Below are 19,800 nucleotides of genomic sequence, written 5' to 3'. Positions count from 1 at the left end.
TTTTAACGATATACGAATGCACTCCGAACAATACAATATGTTACAGTCCCACCATAGTTCATTTATACATACTGAAAACAAATTCGCAATAAAAAATGATGATCATGTTAAAATGATCCATTCGATTTTCTATTTTTAAAAACATACTGTATTCTACTTATACTTAAGTACTATAAAACATTTCATTTTAGCTAAAAATAGCTGGAAATATCGCTCACTCCTTTCAAGAACGTCATAAATCAAAAATTGTCAATTTTCAGTTGTGCGTGTTTTCGGAGTGCCCGGAAAATGTACTATATCCCACCAAAAGAGGCATATTTTTAACTTAATATTTACCCGCTACAGGGCAGAAAGTGTTGTTTTTGCATTTTGAAGAAAAGGTATTGTTTGATTTTTTTTAAATATACTAAAAAAAAATCAAATGGAGAAAAAAACTTCAGGTTTTACCTTAAAAGATCTATTGCACAGTAAAATTTCAATAAGTGGCTTGATATTTATTTATTTATTTATTTATTTATTTTTAATTTTTTTATATTTTTTTTTTAAACCCTTATCCGCACCCAATGGTGCATAGGGCACTGTCATATAAATGCAGTGTTGTCTTGATCGTTTATACATGAAGGAAAGGTGATTAGCCCTCCGCTTCAGGTACCAGTCTATGGTAATTTTGAATAAATATTACAGTGAAAAAATCACTAATATTTATTTTACCCCCCTTGGGAATCGAACCCGGAACCTCCAGAACGGTAGCCGAGCGTGCTGACCCACTACGGAGGCGGACAAATGATTTTGATTTTGAACACAGCAAGTGTATTCTCACAAAATCAGTCTAAAATTATTAACGGATTGAAATGGAATGTTTTTTTTTGGAATAACTGAATTGTTTAACATTTAAATTAAAGTCGATTGCTTCCATTGCACCGGTTGAATTGAATGTTTTAGTCTATGGTAATTTTGAATAAATATTACAGTGAAAAAATCACTAATATTTATTTTACCCCCCTTGGGAATCGAACCCGGAACCTCCAGAACGGTAGCCGAGCGTGCTGACCCACTACGGAGGCGGACAAATGATTTTGATTTTGAACACAGCAAGTGTATTCTCACAAAATCAGTCTAAAATTATTAACGGATTGAAATGGAATGTTTTTTTTTGGAATAACTGAATTGTTTAACATTTAAATTAAAGTCGATTGCTTCCATTGCACCGGTTGAATTGAATGTTTTTTAAGTACCGTTTGTATGTAGTGGTGAGATCCAGTTACCTGTTATTGACCCGCAACACAGCATTACCAAACTGCAGTGCCCATTGTGGTGTTAGTGATGTGATAATTACTTTCAGCTGGCGGCGAAATGAGTTTGGGGCCAGTGTACTTGTTGCAACCGCCGCATTTAGTTGGTAAATACATCAACCAAACACAAGTGTCCTTTTTTTTTATTTTCTTGGTGTGGTGTTAAGTTTTGCGTGTGGTGCTTATTTTTTTAAAAGGTTTTTTTTCTAAACGATTTTTCCATCAGGACCCCTCATAAAATATCATGCTTTTCATTTGGGCTTTTATAATTTTTTTTTATCTACAATCTGATGGTGCATAGGGCATTGCACCGCATTCACACGCCGTTATCTTAAACAATATTTGCATGAAGGCAATGTGATCAGTACACTAAATTAAAAATAAAGCTAAACATAATAAAACCTAGATTCTTCTAGCCCTTATCTGCACCCAATGGTGCATAGGGCACTGGATCGTATTGACACAGTGTTATCTTGATCTTTACTTACATGAAGGCAAGGTGATCGCTCCTGCACTTCAGGGACCAGTTCAGGGTAATATTAAATACATATTAGAGTATAATTTATTTTATTTTAGTAATTTATTTTCACCCCCCCTGGGAATCGGACTATGCATCGACACAGTGTTATCTTTATTGTCATTTGCTCAATGCAAGGTACTCATCAGTGGTGCACTTGAAGTACCAGTCCAGGGTGATATTAGTGAAAAGTCTTTTGTTTATAATTAAAATGTAACTTTGTTTTAAAATCACTATAAATATTATGGTTTCTAGTTGAACACCAATTTAATTTGACAGAAGGGAAGCAAGATGAAAGCGGATTACTTTTAACACAAATTTATTCAGTTCTATAAAATTACAATCAAGAAATATTTAAGAATAATTGCGTGATTCTAATGTGAGAACAGTTGAAAGACGTGTCGATCGGAGGACGGGCGGTGACGAAATGTGACGGGCCGGTTTCCGCTCGGTTAGGGTGTTCGGTTATGCTCGTTCCTTCGATTGTCGAGTTGCCACAGATGTTGTGGGTTGCCACAATATTTTATTATAATTTAATTATAATGTCTACCGGTTTCCAAGCTAACCGCTTTATTATCAAGACTGATTAATACTATAGTACCGATTAATACTATAATACTAATAGTATTAATCAGTCTTGATAAAGAAGCGGTTAGCTTCGAAACCGGTAGACATTATAATTAAGTTATAATAAAATATTTATACTGATTTTAAAACAAAGTTACATTTTAATTATGGAATAGAAAATCACAAAGTTAGTGCTTCAAATATAAATTATATTTTGTTTATGTTAAGACCCTCTGGGAATTGAGCCCGGGATTTCTGACATGGTAGTCAAACTACGCTTAGGAGGCTGACAAGGAGCATCGCGGCAAGAATATCTATCGGATGCCTTTTCAAAGGTTTTTTTTAGGAAGATCAAACAAATTTTAGTTTACAACTTTAGAGAAATCTTCAAATTGCGAGATAAAACATTTGCCCTTTCTTGATAACTGACTGCACAGTTTGTTTTCATCTTACCGCCCTCACTATGAACGATTTAATTAATGTGTTTATGAAAATAGTGATATCTCTGTTAATAATTTAGCTCAGGGGTTCCCAATCTTTTTTAGCCCGCGGCGCACTTACAAGTATAGTATTTTGTCACGGCGCCCTACTTTAGTAAGCTATTTGCGTGTATATATATATATATATAAATATATATTTTTTGTATTTATTAATTTTTTATTATTTTTTGACATTTGAACGGTGTTATATTCCATACATATTGCCTTTGTTTCTTAAATGAATATTTTTTTATAACTGTTTGCTTTATTCAAATTTAAAGATAGGAAGCATTTCATGAAAGACCCTGTATATAATTACCCTGTAGAAATAGGTACCTACAATAATAATAGTTGGGTAGATAGGCACAAAAATTAAAATATCCACAATGTGAAATTGAGTTTTATTATATTTATAAGAATTCATAATTGAAACAGAGAACAGCAAAAAAGAGAATATTTGTGGTTTCGGATAACGATAGAGGATTGACTCACGGCGCCCCTCATTACTTTCTACGGCGCACCAGGGCTCCGCGGCGCACACTTTGGGAACCCCTGATTTAGCTTAAAGTCACTACTTGTCATCCAAAACAGTGGTATAGATGTGCAACATGCTCGCATACACACACGGATAATGCACTTCACACTGAAAACTCAATAACACTACAAGGAATTTTATTGTTATTCGCAACCGTATGAGTAGAAAATGCAGATTTCTTGGAATACTTCAATAGGCGCGTGTTGATTACTTGATGGGAGGTAAATTAGATACTCTGGAATTTATAAAAAAAACTAATACACATTGCACCTCCCAAAAAATGTTTTCAACAAAAAAAAGTAATTGTTGACCTAGTCATCGATACTGTGCAACACAAAACAAAACATTTTTTTTTTCAGAATAGATCTTTAGTGCCAATATTGTTTGTCAATACTGACTTGAAGAATTGGAATGTATGTAAATATGGGTTTCGTATTTTTTATCATCTTTGTTCTGCATCTAATGCTCCCAATTTTGTGATTTTAATAAGTAAAGCGCTTTGGTGTTAAGTGCGGGAATATGCAGACATCTAAGGGCTGACTGGGTCGACTGTGCAAACCTTAATGATTTATTTATCATGGAGTCCACTGACCTTGTTGTTCTTTCTCAGATTTATCGTCGTGCTCTAGTGACCCCAGCACAGCGGGTCCCCCCACGGCCTCCAGCAGCCTGGACAGCCTGTCGGAGCGGGACATGGCACCTCCTCCCCCCCCCGCCTCGCCCCCGCGGGGGCCGCCGCCGCCGCCTTACGGTGCGCACGCGCCCCCGCAGCTGTACGGGCCCGCGCCCCCCTGGGCGCCGCCTGCGCTACCGCCCAACGTGTACGTGAGCCAGGTGACGGCCAATGTGAACGTGCACGGCTACATGGGCCAGGGCTACTACCCGCAGCACGCGCCCTACCCGAGCGAGGCGCGCGGCCGTGACGGGCGGCGCGGGCGGCGCGGCGGGCCCGCCAAGCGCGCGCCCTCGCCCCCGCAGCCCTACCTCTACTACCCGCACTACTACTCGCAGGGCGCGCAGGGGGCGCCGCTCTACCACCTGCCCGTGTACCCCAACGTGGGTTACGTGCCCGGCTACCCGTACCCCTATGTGGAGTACCCGCTCGTGGAGGAGCAGGACAAGGGCCCCGAGGAGTATGCCGAGCTGCTGGAGCACGAGCAGCACGCGCACGAACTCTACTACCCCACGCACCCGCCGCCCGTGTACGAGCAGGCGCGCCTGCCTGAGGAGTACCCCGTCTTCTTCTCCCTGCCGCCGCCCGCCGCTCCGCCCGTCCACCAGTTCAACGTCCACGCCAAGAACTTCGTGCGCCAGAGCGACCACAAGAACTACAACCCTCCGGAGCCGACACCCCCCCCGCACGCCGTCAAACCCAACCCGCCTCCCGTCAACGTCGACCCCCTGCCGCAGCTCAAGGAACTCAAGATCGCTTCCGCCGAGCTCCCGGCGCCCAGTCCCGAGCGCGGCCACGAGAAGCCCCCGCCCGCCAAGAACCCCGTCATCCTGACCAACGATAAGGTGGCTCCCAAACCTCCCGCGGATACTCCCAAAGCGGCATGGTCGGCCAACGCCCCCAAACCGATTGAAGCGCAAATGCCCAAGCCCCCGCCTCCTGCTGTGTCCCAGCCTTCCCTGACCACTCCGCCCCCCTCCGCGCCTGTTGTCGTTCCCAAGCCTTCTATCCCTGCCGCTACTCCGGCGGTTCCTAACAAAGTCAACAAGTCTTCGGTACCGGCCCCCTTCACCGCTCACGGAAAAACAATTGTGAAAACCCCGACCCCGCCGTCCGGAGTTATCGTGCCCCAGCAGACACTGCCGGCTAAGGCTCCCTTCGCTTTCAAACCCAAGAAAGATATACCGGGCAAGCCTCTAGACGCCTACGCCCCCGCCGATGTCGCGGAAGCCTCCTCCGCCGCTCCGGTCCTCCCTCAAATTGCGCCCGAAGCGAAGCCGGCGGCTCTTCCGTCGGTGATGAAACCGAGCCCCCCGATCGTCATCGCTCCGACTCCCATCACCAGCAAGGCTCCATTCAGTCATGCGAGGAAACCTTCCATCGGCTCTGAAGTCCCGACTCCCGCTCCTCCCCCCGCGCCGACAGCTTCCGACTTCCCCCCTCCGCCGGCGCCGCGGAGAGCCGCTCCGGAGCAAGCGGGTACAACTGCCAGTCAAGCCCCGACGCCTGCACCACCTGCTCCTTCACCTGTCAAGTCCTGGGCGAGTCTGTTTGGCAAGAATGGCGCAGCCGCTGTCCCGACCCCTCAGCCTGTAGAAGAGAAACCGGCGGTTGCGGCTCCGACACCTTCTCCCTCTTCAGTCAACCCTCCGGCCGCCCTGCAGCCCGCTGCGCCCACCAACCAGAAGCCCGTCGCCAAGGTGGGGCCATTCGACGCCTCGCCCCTGCAGTGGGAGGCGGAAAAGTCCCCCTCTGCCGCTCCGACCATCTCTTACTCGGAGAAGACCTCCAACGGCCAGGCGCAGAAAGGATCTCCCCCTTCCAAGGAGGAGTCCGCGGCCCGAGACATGCAGCAGACACAAGTTCCACCCCACATCAACGATCCCAACTTGTACAGAATGGGAGGTAAGATACTATTACAATTTAACACATTTTAATAAACCGCTTTTTTAAGTTTGATAGTTCAAGATTAAAAATCTGCTTGAATAATTTAATACAATTTTGCCAAGTTAGTGCTATATATCAACTTCAGCTTATCTTGTGCCGCTGCTATAGAGACCACGAGGTTGAAGATTGTGGAAATTCTAATTTTCAAAAGTAGCGGTGTTTTCTCACCATTTGTAATATGTAACATCAAAATCTTTTATACTCTTTTATAGTCTTCCGCTCCACGTATTCATGCTAACAATTTTTTCAAGCCTGAACCGTATTAAAAAGAAACAGAGAAATTGTCTTATTGACAAGAACCTAGAAACATGCTAAAAATAACGACATATAAACCTGACTTGATCAAACTTTCAAAGGAAATGCAAGGACATTATTCGCAATAAGTAATGTTCTTATGGGTACTTTACTTTCAAAAGATTTTTTTATCAATGAATAAAATCCTTATTATGTGTGAAATCATATATACCCTTGTTATTTCCATTCCTATTTACTCGTTATTTAAAAATTCCAAGATAACTCTAATTTATCAGAAACATTTTATGAAATATCAATGTTTTTTTTGTTGCAGAATTTCTCTCTAAATATCAGCTGAACCACCACCCCGTGTCCCTGCAGCCCCGGGGGCTCTCCAACCGCTCCAACTACTGCTACATCAACGCCATCCTCCAGGCTCTGATCGCGTGCCCGCCTTTCTACAACATGCTCAAGACCCTCCCTCACCAGCAGAGGAAGGGCAAGTCTGCAACGCCCATCATCGACGCCATGTAAACCACATTGCCATATCACTCACTCCTTTCAACAACATCATGAAAAAAAAGACTTGACTGGACTAAGTTCTGAAATATAATAAAATGTTCTAAAAATAAATATCAAGCCACTTATTGAACTTTTTACTGTTCAACAGATCTTTTTAGGTAAAACCTGAATGTTTTTTCTCCATATGAAAAATATTTAGTATATTTCAAAAAATAATTAAACAATACGTTTTCTTTAAAATTTAAAAACAACACTTTCTGCCCTGTAGCGGGTAAATATTAAGTTAAAAATATGCCGCTTTTGCTGGGATATAGTTATATTACATTTTCTGAGCATTCCGAAAACATGCACAACTGAAAATTTACAATTTTTGATAAATGACGTTGTTGAAAGGAGTGCGTGATATGGGAAGGTCCCATTAGCCCATAGGTCGACAAAGTATGCCCATAGGTCAGCAAAATATGCCCATAGGTCAGCAATGTATGCCCATACCTATGGGCATAGATAGCCAGTATACCCAGGAATAATGAATGCGTAGTGGACGTAGTGTGACAGTGAGGTGTCTCTCTCCAGGGTGGAGCTCATCAGGGAGTTCTCGGTGCTGGCGCCGACTGCGCGCTGCCCGCGGGCGGAACGCGGCGCGGACTGCGCGCCCCCCGCTCCTGCGCCCGGCGCGCCCCTGGAGCCGGCCAGCGTGCTGCGCGCCCTGCGCGGGGGCCACGCGGGCGGGGACAGCTTCCGCGTGGACGGGCGGCAGGAGGACGCCGAGGAGTTCCTCGGCTGCCTGCTTAACGGGCTCAACGATGAGATGCTCGAGGTATGCCACATTTCCCCACATTTCTAATTTTTTTTTATTTATTTAGTATACCCTAGAACGGGTCTACTTGAACTTTGATATGTTACTTGAGCCCAGTACAAAAAAAATCTATAATTGCCCGGAATTAAAGTTTTCCCCTTAATTGCGTGTTATTATTTCAGTCCCGATATACTTCAGTACATTTATTACCCGCTTTTACGTTTTTTTCCCCAATTCACGTCTTAAATATTTAAAATATGCGAGTTACGCGCGCTTGACAGTGAGTCTGCGCAGAAGACACATTACTTCGGCCGCGATTGGTCGGCGAGCGACATTGTGATTGGTCGGCGTACGGCACGCAACGTGGTGATTGGCCGATGTCTTTCAATTTTAACCGTTAAAAAGCTATGATGTTTGTTCTGTCATTCGGTTTTCGACTCGGTTTGTGACGCTTCTTTCTTTTTGACATCATTCGCGATCAAACAAACTTATAATTTTAATTTCACTGCGCTTCTCCAAAAAAGAGACTGAGATCTTGTGCTTGGAGAGGGACGTACACTCAAGGTTGATTGTTTTATTTGATTAATGGTATGATTGTCTTTTTCTTTTCTTTTATTTTATATAATTTTCTTCTTTTTAAATATAATATCTAAGTTAAACCAGAAAAAGGCTTTATTTTTAGAGCCTCCTTTGCAGGTAAGATAGAGAGGGTAAATGTGAAGACAAACACCCAGACCAATTGATTTTATATAAATCTTTCTTGAATTTATTTTGCAATTTCCGATTGAACTCGCAACGCCAGTTTCGCAGTCAGGCGTCTTGAACATAGCTTCTTTCTGTGGTCTCGATCCTGTGGATTATTTTTTACACACTGGAAAACGCCTGACATGATTTTTAATTTTTATGCCACTTATAATTTGACCGGATTATTTTATTCACCGTATTCTTGGGGGTCCCAAATCCTTGTTCACAATCTGGGTGTCTCCACTTGAGAGTTATTTTAGTTTTTCAATCACGTCAATGAATTAACTCAAAAACGTGGTCTTTTACGAGTATTTTATTTTTATATTTAAATAATCTAGTGAACACACCCTTCTATGTGTAATGCATAGGAATATAGAATAAATTATAGAGCATTTTTGAGGCTGCAAGATTAAATTTCCTTTGAAGTAGTATCCAGAACGAACAATTAACAGCAGCTTGGTAGTAGAAAAAGTGTAAACCGTTGCCCTGAAACATAATGAAATTGCTATCGGTGGTGTCCACTTTTCTGATTTGTATGCAGATTTTTTCCATTCAATTGTCAAAAGGGTAATTTGATTTGTTTTTTTCAACAGTTAATCAAACTGGTAGAGCCAGAAGAACCTAAAGATCTCCCCGTTATACCCAATGGAAATGATGTCTCTCCGGAATCTGATGACGATGACGAGTGGAAGGTAACTAACAGCACAATTTAATGCTCAACCACCAACTTCTCAGTCCATATAATAATTGTCTGCGCAAAATTTTGATTCCATCTCGTCATGTGTATGAGAAATTTGTGTATTTTAAATTTATTAGAGATTATTAGAGTATTGTCCGCCTCCGTGGTGCAATGGTGTGGCAGCGTGTTAAGCTACCGTGCTGAAGGTCCCGAGTTCGATTCCCAGGGGGGTGAAAATAAATATTAGCGATTTTAACTGTAATATTTATTTAATATTACCCTGGACTGGTTCCTGAAGCGCAAGAGTGATCACCTTGCCTTCATGTAAGTGATGATCAAGATAACACTGCGTCAATTTGATGCAGTGCCCTATGCACCATTGGGTGCGGATAAGGGTTATAAGTAAGTAAGTATTAGAGTATAAAGTATAAAGTCATTAATGTTTATTTCCACCACCCCCTGAGAATCGAACTTGGGACCACTAGCACCGGTAGCTAAACGCGCTAACCATTACACCACGTAGGTGGACAAAATTTAATTGATAATTTCATTATAGAAATTGTTTGGATAGCAATAGATCTATACTTAACATTACCTTAGACTTGTCATTGACTGGTTTAAGTGATTACTATACTTGATTTTACTAATGTGCAAAGGCAAAACGCCCCAAGTTAAATACAGTTGTTTCAAAACAACTTTTTTTCTCGTTTCTCTCAAGAGAAACGAGTTTATAGTTTGTTTTTTAAACTTAAAATTATGTTTTTTTGACAAAACATGTATCAAATTAATACAATTTTGCGGCTATTTGGATAATGAATATCTCGGTAAAGGAAAGAGAAAGAACAAAATCTTAGATTGTATATGATAGAGGCCAGTTATAAGAATGCTTTGAGCCGTGTTACGCTAAACGGCTGCAACCCTAGTTATGGCTAGTTGCCTTTACACATCAGTTTATTGTGTCATAAAATATTTTATATTTTTAAAAATTTGGCACATAAGTCGCTCACTCCTTTCAACAACGTCATATATCAAAAAACTTGATTTTTCAGGAGATCATATTTAAAGTTTAAGAAAATATAATGAAATGTATTAAAAATAAATATCAAGCCACTTATTGAACTTTTTACTGTGCAACAGATCTTTAAAGGTAAAACCTGAAGGTTTTTTCTCCATTTGAAAAATATTTAGTATATTTAAAAAAAAATTAAGCAACACCTTTTCTTCAAAATGCAAAAACAACACTTTCCGCCCTATAGCGGGTAAATATTAAGTTAAAAATATGCCACTTTTGCTGGGATATAGTACATTTTCTGGGCATTCCGAAAACATGCATAACTGAAAATCGTTAATTTTTTTTATAAATGACGTTGTTGAAAGGAGTGAGCTATGCGTCAAATGTCCATGCAAAATGATGAAAAACTCAAGGAGCCGAAACAAGCAGTGTGGCCCATTGATAGTAGACCTGACAGCGTTCGGTCGGCGCGTGGTGCGTGCGAGTCCGTTGCGAGGTGACTCACGCCGGTGGTTGTGTGCCCGCAGGTGATGGGGCCCAAGAACAAGGGGTCGGTGGAGCGGCGCTGCCTGGCGGGGCGCACGCCGCTGTCGGACATCTTCCGCGGGCAGCTGCGCTCGCGCCTGCACCGCCTGCCCGCGCCCGACTCGCCGCAGCCCGAGACGACGCACTGCGTGCAGCCATTCTTCACGCTGCCGCTCGACATTGAGGTATGCGACATTCATTCCTTCCACTCTGTTTTACATGTCTCACTGAAGCTTTACCATAACTTTAACCCTTTTAATGCCTGGAGGTATTGTATCGGTAAATTGTAATGTTTAAGTATTTCTTGATCCGAATGTTTTTGTTTTGTCCGCCTCCGTAGTGTAATGGTCAGCACGCTCGGCTATCGTACTGGAGGTCCTGAGTTCGATTTCCAGGGGAGGGTCAAATAAATAAGTGATTTTTTCACTCTAATATTTATTCAATATTACCCTGGACTGGTGCCTGAAGCGGAGGGCTGATCACCTTTCCTTCTTGTGTCAACTAACGATCAAGATAACACTGCGTTTATATGATGCAGTGCCCTATGCACCATCGGGTGCGGATAAGGGTTAGGAGAAGAAGATTTCTTGATCTTCGTAATTAATGTTCATATTTATTCTAATTTTAAAATATTGCAATTGGATTTGATATTGGCTCGCAACATGTTCAAACGAGAGCGCTCATTTTTGTATGGCTGGCCTGGGAAGCACGGAATTGGAGAGCGCGTTAATGCGCTTGTGGCAGCGCACCGGTTAAGCAAAGAGAGTAGAAGTAGTCTGACGCGTGTGTGGGTGCGCTTGCAGAAGTCGGGGTCGGTGCGCGAGGCGCTGGAGAAGGTGGCGGGGCGCGAGCGCATGGAGGGAGTGAGGTGCCGCGAGCGCGGGCGCCCAGTGGACGCGTGGACGCAGAGCCTGCTGGAGCGCCTGCCCGCCGCGCTGCTGCTGCACCTCAAGTGCTTCCAGTGCCGCCCGCAGGACAACTCCACCGCCAAGATACTCAAGACCATCGACTACCCCATCGACCTCAAGATTGACCCCAGTATGTATACTACCCGATTATTGCTAATAAATAACTATCAGCCCTTTGGGGCAGAATGAGAGAGAGAGCAAGGACTGATGTTTTTAGTTTAGCGGCTTCTAATTTTAAAATATCGTAGCATATTCACATGTATAACGCTACTAGTGTTATTTAGACACGTGAAGATCATATTTATTGTAACTGCAGGCAGTTGGTAGAATTCCAAATTGAATTGTTGGGTAATATATCCAAAATAAAACAAGTTTTGTTGGATTGAATTCTACATTTATTTATGTATATGTTAAAACGTGGCGCGTTTCGTCTTCTTAGGACATTATCAACTGACATTTTGAAACACTGACTGATGTGTTGATAATGTCCTAAGAAGACGAAACGCGTCACGTATTAACATATACATAAATAAATGTAGAATTCAATCCAACAAACCTTGTTTTATTTTGGATATATTACCCAAAAATGGAAAGATCAATTTAAACACAATAAAAAAAATAAAAAATGAGGTCAATTAGCTGCTTTATTTGATTTTTTTATTTGAAAAACTTGAGCAGGAAAGAAATGCGAACCTAGAAAAAGTAACAGTTACACTTTAGTTACACCTCTACTGTTTGAATTTGGGTTGTAGTATTTGAGTAGTTCCCCTTTTTGTACATTTTTTAATTACTTTAGATGATTTGTCCAGTTAAGTACTTAATATAGAAAAAAATTATTCAAAAGGCCATATTTATGGGTAGGTTTAAAACTGTGAGCTAAAACACACATGTCGCCCACTCCTTTCAAGAACGTCATAAATCAATAAACTTGATATTTCAGGAGAACGTTTTTAAAGTTTAAAAATAAAACACAATGTATTAAAAATAAATATCAAGCCACTTATTGTACTTTTTGCTGTACAACAGATCTTTTTAGGTAAAACCTGGAGGTTTTTTCTCCATTTGAAAAATATTTAATATATTTGAAAAAATAATTAAACAATACCTTTTCCTCATAATGCAAAAATAACATTTTCTGCCCTGTGGCGGTTAAATATTAAGTTAAAAATATGCCGCTTTTGCTGGGATATAGTACATTTTCTGGGCATTCCGAAAACATACATAACTGAAAATTGTCAATTTTTGATTTATGACGTTCTTGAAAGGAGTGAGCGATGTGTTAAACTAGAAATTGTTTTAAAAACGGACATATTAGTCAGTTAAAGACTAGAGACAAATTTCTAGAATAACACGTTTATTTAGCTCACAATTTTAAACTTAAATACGACTTTCTGAATTATTTTTTTCTAAAATGTATACAAACTCACAGAATTATTATTAAAATATTAAAAATCTCTCAAAACAAGGAAGTCAATTTGGTCCTATTATCTCATTAGCAATCAAATGATGTTCAAAATTATTTTTCGTCATCCGAAAGAAGATGCGGACGCAAACGATTCTGACAATCCCCCGGGATTCAGTGCGCTAGGTCGGTGCGCGGCCGACCTGATCTGACTTGCGTGTGTGGTGTTGCAGAGATCATCACGTCCAAGATGAAGTACAGCCCGAAGCAGCGCTCGTACAAGCTGTTTGCGGTGGTGTACCACGAGGGCGCGGAGCTGGAGAAGGGGCACTACCTGGCGGACGCTTACCACGCCGGCAGCGGGGGCTGGCTGCGCTACGATGACTCCGTCGTGACGGCCGTCACCGAGCAACAGGTAATTATTTTTTCTATCTATTTGACCATATTAGGTCTATTGTGACCTCCCTCTGTGTCATAGGTCACTCTCAAGACTCATGTGAGTCATGTAGCTCACGACCTATCTTGGTGGTAGGAGCTTCACCTTCTCGGAGTTTTTTTTACTATTATCACTGCGATCACGTTAGGTCTATTGTGACCTCCCTCTGTATCATGGCTCACTCTCAAGGCCCACACGAGTCGTGTAGCTCACGACCTTTCTTGGTGGTAAGAGCTTCACCTTCTCGGAGTCTCGTAGTGGCCCTTCAAGGATGTGACTTAGTTTGCGAGCGAGTGTGTCACAATTATAGAGAATGTGGATTTTGAAGTTTTGAGAGATAATTTGTAATTATCATACTTGAATTTAAGCCTGTATAATATTAACATTTTTTTTTTTTAAATACATTTGACCGGATTTTTGTATTTTATATTGAGGTTTTACTGCATTACTTTTTGCCAATAACAAGAGTCTTGCTGGAACGGATTTTCCAATAGTTCTAGCAGAACCCTCTTCAGGTGGTATTCTATGAAAATGCCGCTATCCAAAATGACTATAATTTTTAACCCTTGGAGTGCGAACCGTCAATAGATGGACTCTATTAATGCGTATAAAGTGTGGAGCGTCGGAATACCGACTATTGCGCAATTTGATTTAGGTATCGACCTGTACGGACGTGTCTTAGCGCGCGCATGTACAACGTTTTTAATAAGTTAAAAACATTTATAAATAATCATTTAAAACTATTTTGCTGTGAATTTAACATTGATTTTAGTATTTTTTTAAGTAAATTTTTTTTAATTCTACCTACAAAAGTAGTGATGATGAAAAGCAATTAGCAATTTATGCAAAATATGTGAAAATAAGCTAAATACGGGTTAATCCACATTCTCAGGTTCTCCACCCGCGCCTGCCGCGCACGCCCTACCTGCTGCTGTACCGGCGCCAGGACACGATGCAGCCGCCCTCGGCGCGCCACGCCGCCGCCAACTGAGCTCGCCGTCGCACCCCGCGCCATCTACTTCAAAACAAAATTATAAGACTGACCCCCCTTCTGACCACTGGACTAAATTGTAAATAGTGTAGATACTCCAATAGCCATTCTACCGCACTATGGCAAGATTGTATAGAAAATGCTTTATTCGATTGAACCTTTCGCCATTCGCATTTTTGATTTTTCGGCAGCGTAATACTAAACTTATATGTTTTTATTAAGTTCCATTTGTAAGTAAATTACAAACCATTTAGATTGTAAATTATCTAATACGATTTGAAAAATATGACATTTGTAATATTGTCTATGTTTACTGTAAAATGATAACAGTGGTTCTCTCTCACTCATGAACATAAAGTGCTCATGTTACCATTGCGGTATTATTGTCTATGATTATTGTAAAACAAGCATTTTTACAGTGGGTCTCTCTCACTGGGTTACTATCGCGACATGCTGCGCGAGCGAGATGCAGATATGTTTTACCCGATTATGGTATTCATCTGCTGTTCATGAACATAGCTCAATTTTATCACGTGACCGTATGATAGAATACTTGTCTTGGGGATTATTTCCAAAAATGTCTTCAGTGTGAAGAATATACTAAGTTTTTAGCAAAAAAATATTACTACAACATTGACCTTTAGTCCCGAGATATTAAGGTTTGATCCCCCTATTGTGGCACTGTGTGCGAAATGCACAATGGGCATACCAACAGTAAGAACTAAGATTTGGAACAATAATAATAAAAACAAAACAATTATATCACTTTTATCACAGTAGAGTAACGATTTGGCATATTTTAGCAATTAAAATATCGTGCAGTCAAGCGTTATCTCAAAGTAATATCTATATATTTACACATTTATTATCGAAACAATTTCATATAAATAAATATTCATTGTTTAGTATTGCAAAGGCAGAAAAATTAATACAATGTGATTGGATGTATTATTCAATTGAATAATATGTATGATTTCTTTACTATAACATGTGTGTACGGCAAGATGGCTTATTATTTTTAACCCGGTTTTAGAAAGTGTAACGCACCGTCGGTGATACAGCTCATCTGTTAAATACGGCCTCCGATTTGAAACATTGCTTAGTTTTACGTGTACATAGATATTAAATGTTGACTATTGAACGGATCACTGGTGATCGCTTGTGTTGTTATATATAAGAAGTGTAAACATACAATGATCAAACTGTCTTAACTGTCTTGCGTCTAAAATAGATTTAGGTCTTGTGTATATATATCGGAGTGAAAGATGTGGTATATTGCCGCCAGCAATGAGTGGTTGGGATGGTTTCCTGAAATTAATCGTTTAATTTCATCTCGAAAGACTGATTTGGTATTTTGTTTGTTTTTTATGCTATGATAATATGAACACTAATTATGTCTAAATTAGTTGGAATTCCTTTTGAAAGTCTATTTTCATAACCGCACGCAACGAGAGTGGCAGACGCTCCCGTTTATAAATGAATTACGCAATTTGCTTCATAAATTAAAAGTCTGTTTTGTACTGTCAAATTGCATGATCGCCTTCTTGGTTGGCAAGATTTCGAAACATATTTTGGACGACACGGTGTTGTGTTGATCGCTAATAATGGTGAACGCTTGCTCTCCCGGGACATGGGTAACGTCAAATAATATAAGTAACAAATATATGTATTTATTTTGATCACCTGTGAATCATGTAGGACAGTGGTTCCCAATTTAGTTTTTTCTGCATACCACTTCAAGAAAAACCTCAAACTCACGTATTCCTTATCGCAGGAATGATCAGTTTTTTGTCACACTTATTACCATCAAAATACAGTGGTAAAAATTTATTTAAAATGACGAATGTGCAGGTTTTTTTTGCACAACTCTCGAAAGTTGCTTTTTGGTCAGCTTCAATCTCAAATCATCTTGGAGTTAAAAGTCTGTGATGATGTTTAGTTTTTGTGTTTTTACTGATTATATTATTTTAGATTGCTGTGTGTACTCCTTACCACTAACTGGGAAACACTGGTTTAGGTCCTCCGGCACGTTAGCCAAACTAGCTAACCACTATGCCAATAAAGCAGGTCTGACACACTGCTTTCAATGTTAATAAAAAATGTTAATATTAGAGTAGCTTTCAAATCCATTTTGTCACTTTAAAAATTCCATATTTATATCTCTGTAATAAAAATAAAATAAAAATGTAACAAATATTTTTGTGGGTAAAAATGGGTTCAGTGGTGTGTAAATTGTATTTTTTTGTTGTTTAAATAAGGGTTGGGACATGGTCCCATTGTTAATGTCGTATACTTTGCTGCTTAGCATAGACTTAAGTGTAATTTATTGTTCATGTTGCGGAACTTTCCCAACAGTCAAAAAAGTAGTGACATACAGTTAAGATTAATCACATTGGTTGACATCTTTGGATATTTTTCTGTATCGATGGCGAGATTCTATTGACCCTCGACAGAGATGAAGATTTCCTATTGAGATGGGAATTGGAAGTCGGAACTAAGATTTAGCATTGAAAACGTTGTGAAATTACAGCAATTTATTACTGTTGCGTCACTTTATCTTATTAGTTTGCGAGCTAAGAAATGGACAAAGTTTTGCGACATTGTCCGGATACGCTATGTTTGCGCTCTCATAAATTAAACCTCAAGTGGAATTAGCCACTGAAATTAACCTTTTACGTTTGTCAGTTTGTATATTTTGATATATATAAGTAGGATACGAGATGGCCAACTGGGTAAGAGGCATGTTGATGGAGTTAGCTCGACTATTTGCGTAGTTGTAAGTCTGTATCCGTGTGTTTTTAACGAAGTAAGTTTGGTTCCTCAAAGGTTTACGGCATTGTTGAATGGTTTCTGTTATCCTTTAAATTTGTAATCCTAGTGTAAATATTAAATTGGTTATTTAGTGAATAGGAAGATGGTATAAATGCAACTCGGGGATAGAAGCCCATTTCAGATATATTTTTAAAAGTTTCGTAATAAATTGCTGCGTGATTTAATATGAATATCCGAGTGCATAAATAAAATTGAATTAAATAATATTTGTATAGGATTAGTTCCGTGTTTAGTTTGTAAAGTGTTTTCAGTTTAATTTTTCTCAAATATTACTATATGTATTTTATTTTAATTTTTCAACATCTTTTTAATTTATATAGTTGATATTTTTTTTTAATTGTGGGAAAATGATATTCTACCGCTACAATTGTAATCATTCTTGTGTTTTAATCGTAAGGGCCTTTTGCGATATACATTTTTGTAGGTTATGAAATTATTACGTCGACTAAGTTCACTGTTTGTTTCTATCGTTTAAATGTCATCATGTCCTACGGCGTGCTTGCATGAAGTGCTAAACTATATGTGCCGAGTGTTTACAGATTATTGTACGTTTTTATAATGCTAAGCATAATGGAACTTGAAGGTATATACATATACGAGTGGTACATATTAATTGTGTGATGTAAACCAATTGATTTTTTTGTAATTGAAATTAACAGCGAAAGGTTTTTGATTCAAATTTTACCATAGTTAAAAAAATCTAAAAATATTTCCTTGTCCGCCTCCGTAGTGTAATGGTCAGCACGCTCGGCTACCGTTCTGGAGGTCCCGGGTTCGATTCCCAAGAGGGGTAAAATAAATATAAGTGATTTTTTCACAGTCATATTTATTCAATATTACCCTAGACTGGTACCTGAAGCGGAGGGCTGATCACCTTTCCTTCGTGTGTAAACCATCCAGATAACACTGCGTTTATATGACGCAGTGCCCTATGCACCATTGGGGTGCGGATAAGGGTTTTATTATTATTTTTTTATTAAAAAATATTTCCTTAGAAATTTGAAAAGATTTGTCATTATAAGTTTTTACTAATTTTTTCAAGTGTTGGTCTCTTCAGTCAGAGGGTAATGAGCTTTTATGATGTCCGTGTTCCCCCAAGTATTGTTGACGAAGGCCCGCTGTAATTATCCGCCAGCGCACTTAGTTTTAAGTATTCCAATTGTAAATTATGAATAATTAACATTCACATATTGTATTTGATTGTGAGAATGTTTCGATGTAAAACCAGCCGAAGCTGCCATGTCTGTTTGTCTTATAGCTAATATCGCATTTAGTGTATATATTGTAGAGTAAGGTAGAGGTAAGGGTGAGCGGACCTACGGAGCAGAGTATTTCTATGGTAGAAGGATGAGAATCAAATAGAGCTATCAATATTTTTATTACTACATAGAATAGTAAAAAAAAAAACTATATTATACATTATACGAAAAGCATAATCTCCAAATTTTAAATTTTATAAAACCGAGTTTTATACCTTTCATTTCTATATGGATTGCTTTTTTTTGTTCTTAATCATGTACAGATGTAAATGAATTAAAAAATTGGCAGCTCACATGATAAAATGTAAGTTGTCCGCCTGATTATTGATGTGTATGTATACTGAAATATACTCCATCGCTCTTAAATCCATAAAACTCAGTGTCGTTTTTTTTTTATATAAAGCATAATATATATATATATATATATATATATATATACGATGGAATTATTTGAAAGTCCTATTTAAAATATTGTTGTAAGGGGAAGATCTCTCGCTAGTCTGGGGACAGTATGTTTTGCCTATATTTCTTTCACGCAACAAACTATTAACAGATCCGCTGTATAAAGTTAATTTAAGTTCTTTCTAATGAAGTGCACTTACGGCTTTTATCGGTAGTTAGTTGGATTAGGGAAGAATGCGTGTGGGTGGCAGGAAGAAATGTGCGGAAGACGACAATGCACACTTTATCTTTAGTTAATTACCAAACAATCATCCGCTGTATCGTTTCCCGTTTCCCCACTCGACTAAGGTCTAATATTTTATCATTCATTGACACTCCCGCGCTCTGTACAAAATGTGTGTTTCTTCCTGTGAATAAAAAATAAATGAAAACTGTTAATTCTGCGTGTTATTCCAAGTAGTTCTCAATAGGTCAATTGTATCTTACTATCGGAAATGTTCCCATTCACGAAGGCTAAACCACATCTACGGAAGGGTGAGTTTTTTCTCTTTTATTTGTATCAATTTACGAACTTTAATATTTTCTAAACACGGTCAAACCTGGATATAAGAGAGTCTGATGGAATGGGACATGTTTCTCTTCCAATGAAGTCTCTTATACATAGGGGTAAAATAACGGGACCTTAAGCCAGCTTTGTTTTACAGGGGTTTCACTTTTATCTTGATTTGACTGCATAAATAAGTATTTAATTTTTCAGGAAATTGAAAATTTGGACTGTTGTAAATGAGCATATTCTCCAAACATTATATTAGTTTAATGAAAAATCTAAAACAAAAATGACTAAATGGATCCTTTCTTTCTTATTTCCTAGTCTTGTTCATTTAAAATCAGGTTTTTTTTTTAGTAAATTACCACCACTCTGTACCCCTAATGTATTTTTATAAACCAAGCCTTTATATCTTCACAAATGTATATTTTCAATGTTATGTTTTAACGTCAACTTTTGCAATTTCTAGTCTACAATGCAAGACATTTCCGGGGAGTAGAA

General features: G+C 39.3%; 1 protein-coding gene across 4 annotated transcripts in view; it reads left to right on the top strand.

The window, feature by feature from the left end:
• LOC148304748 (uncharacterized) overlaps positions 1 to 18,770 on the top strand; it is a 29,284-nt gene extending 10,514 nt beyond the window's left edge. For 3 of the 4 annotated variants that reach the window (XM_088267784.1, XM_088267786.1, XM_088267787.1), the window contains 8 exons: positions 4,001 to 5,968; positions 6,579 to 6,774; positions 7,340 to 7,583; positions 8,900 to 8,998; positions 10,525 to 10,707; positions 11,326 to 11,560; positions 13,066 to 13,247; positions 14,161 to 18,770. In XM_088267784.1, the coding sequence (XP_088123910.1) occupies positions 4,001 to 5,968; positions 6,579 to 6,774; positions 7,340 to 7,583; positions 8,900 to 8,998; positions 10,525 to 10,707; positions 11,326 to 11,560; positions 13,066 to 13,247; positions 14,161 to 14,259 (3,206 nt within the window). In that variant the 3' untranslated portion in view covers positions 14,260 to 18,770. Of the gene's footprint in view, positions 1 to 1,331; positions 1,400 to 4,000; positions 5,969 to 6,578; positions 6,775 to 7,339; positions 7,584 to 8,899; positions 8,999 to 10,524; positions 10,708 to 11,325; positions 11,561 to 13,065; positions 13,248 to 14,160 lie in introns of those variants that run through there. The other variant, XM_088267785.1, reaches the window with a different exon arrangement.
• The last annotated feature ends 1,030 nt before the right edge of the window (positions 18,771 to 19,800 follow it).

The sequence above is a fragment of the Brachycentrus maculatus genome, unplaced genomic scaffold (assembly GCF_059751285.1).
Source record: "Brachycentrus maculatus isolate JH-2025_06_01 unplaced genomic scaffold, ASM5975128v1 h1tg000306l, whole genome shotgun sequence".
Classification (NCBI taxonomy): Eukaryota; Metazoa; Arthropoda; class Insecta; order Trichoptera; family Brachycentridae; genus Brachycentrus; species Brachycentrus maculatus.
The sequence above is the reverse complement of the archived record's forward strand: the minus strand, read 5'-3'. Positions and strand labels throughout refer to the sequence as shown.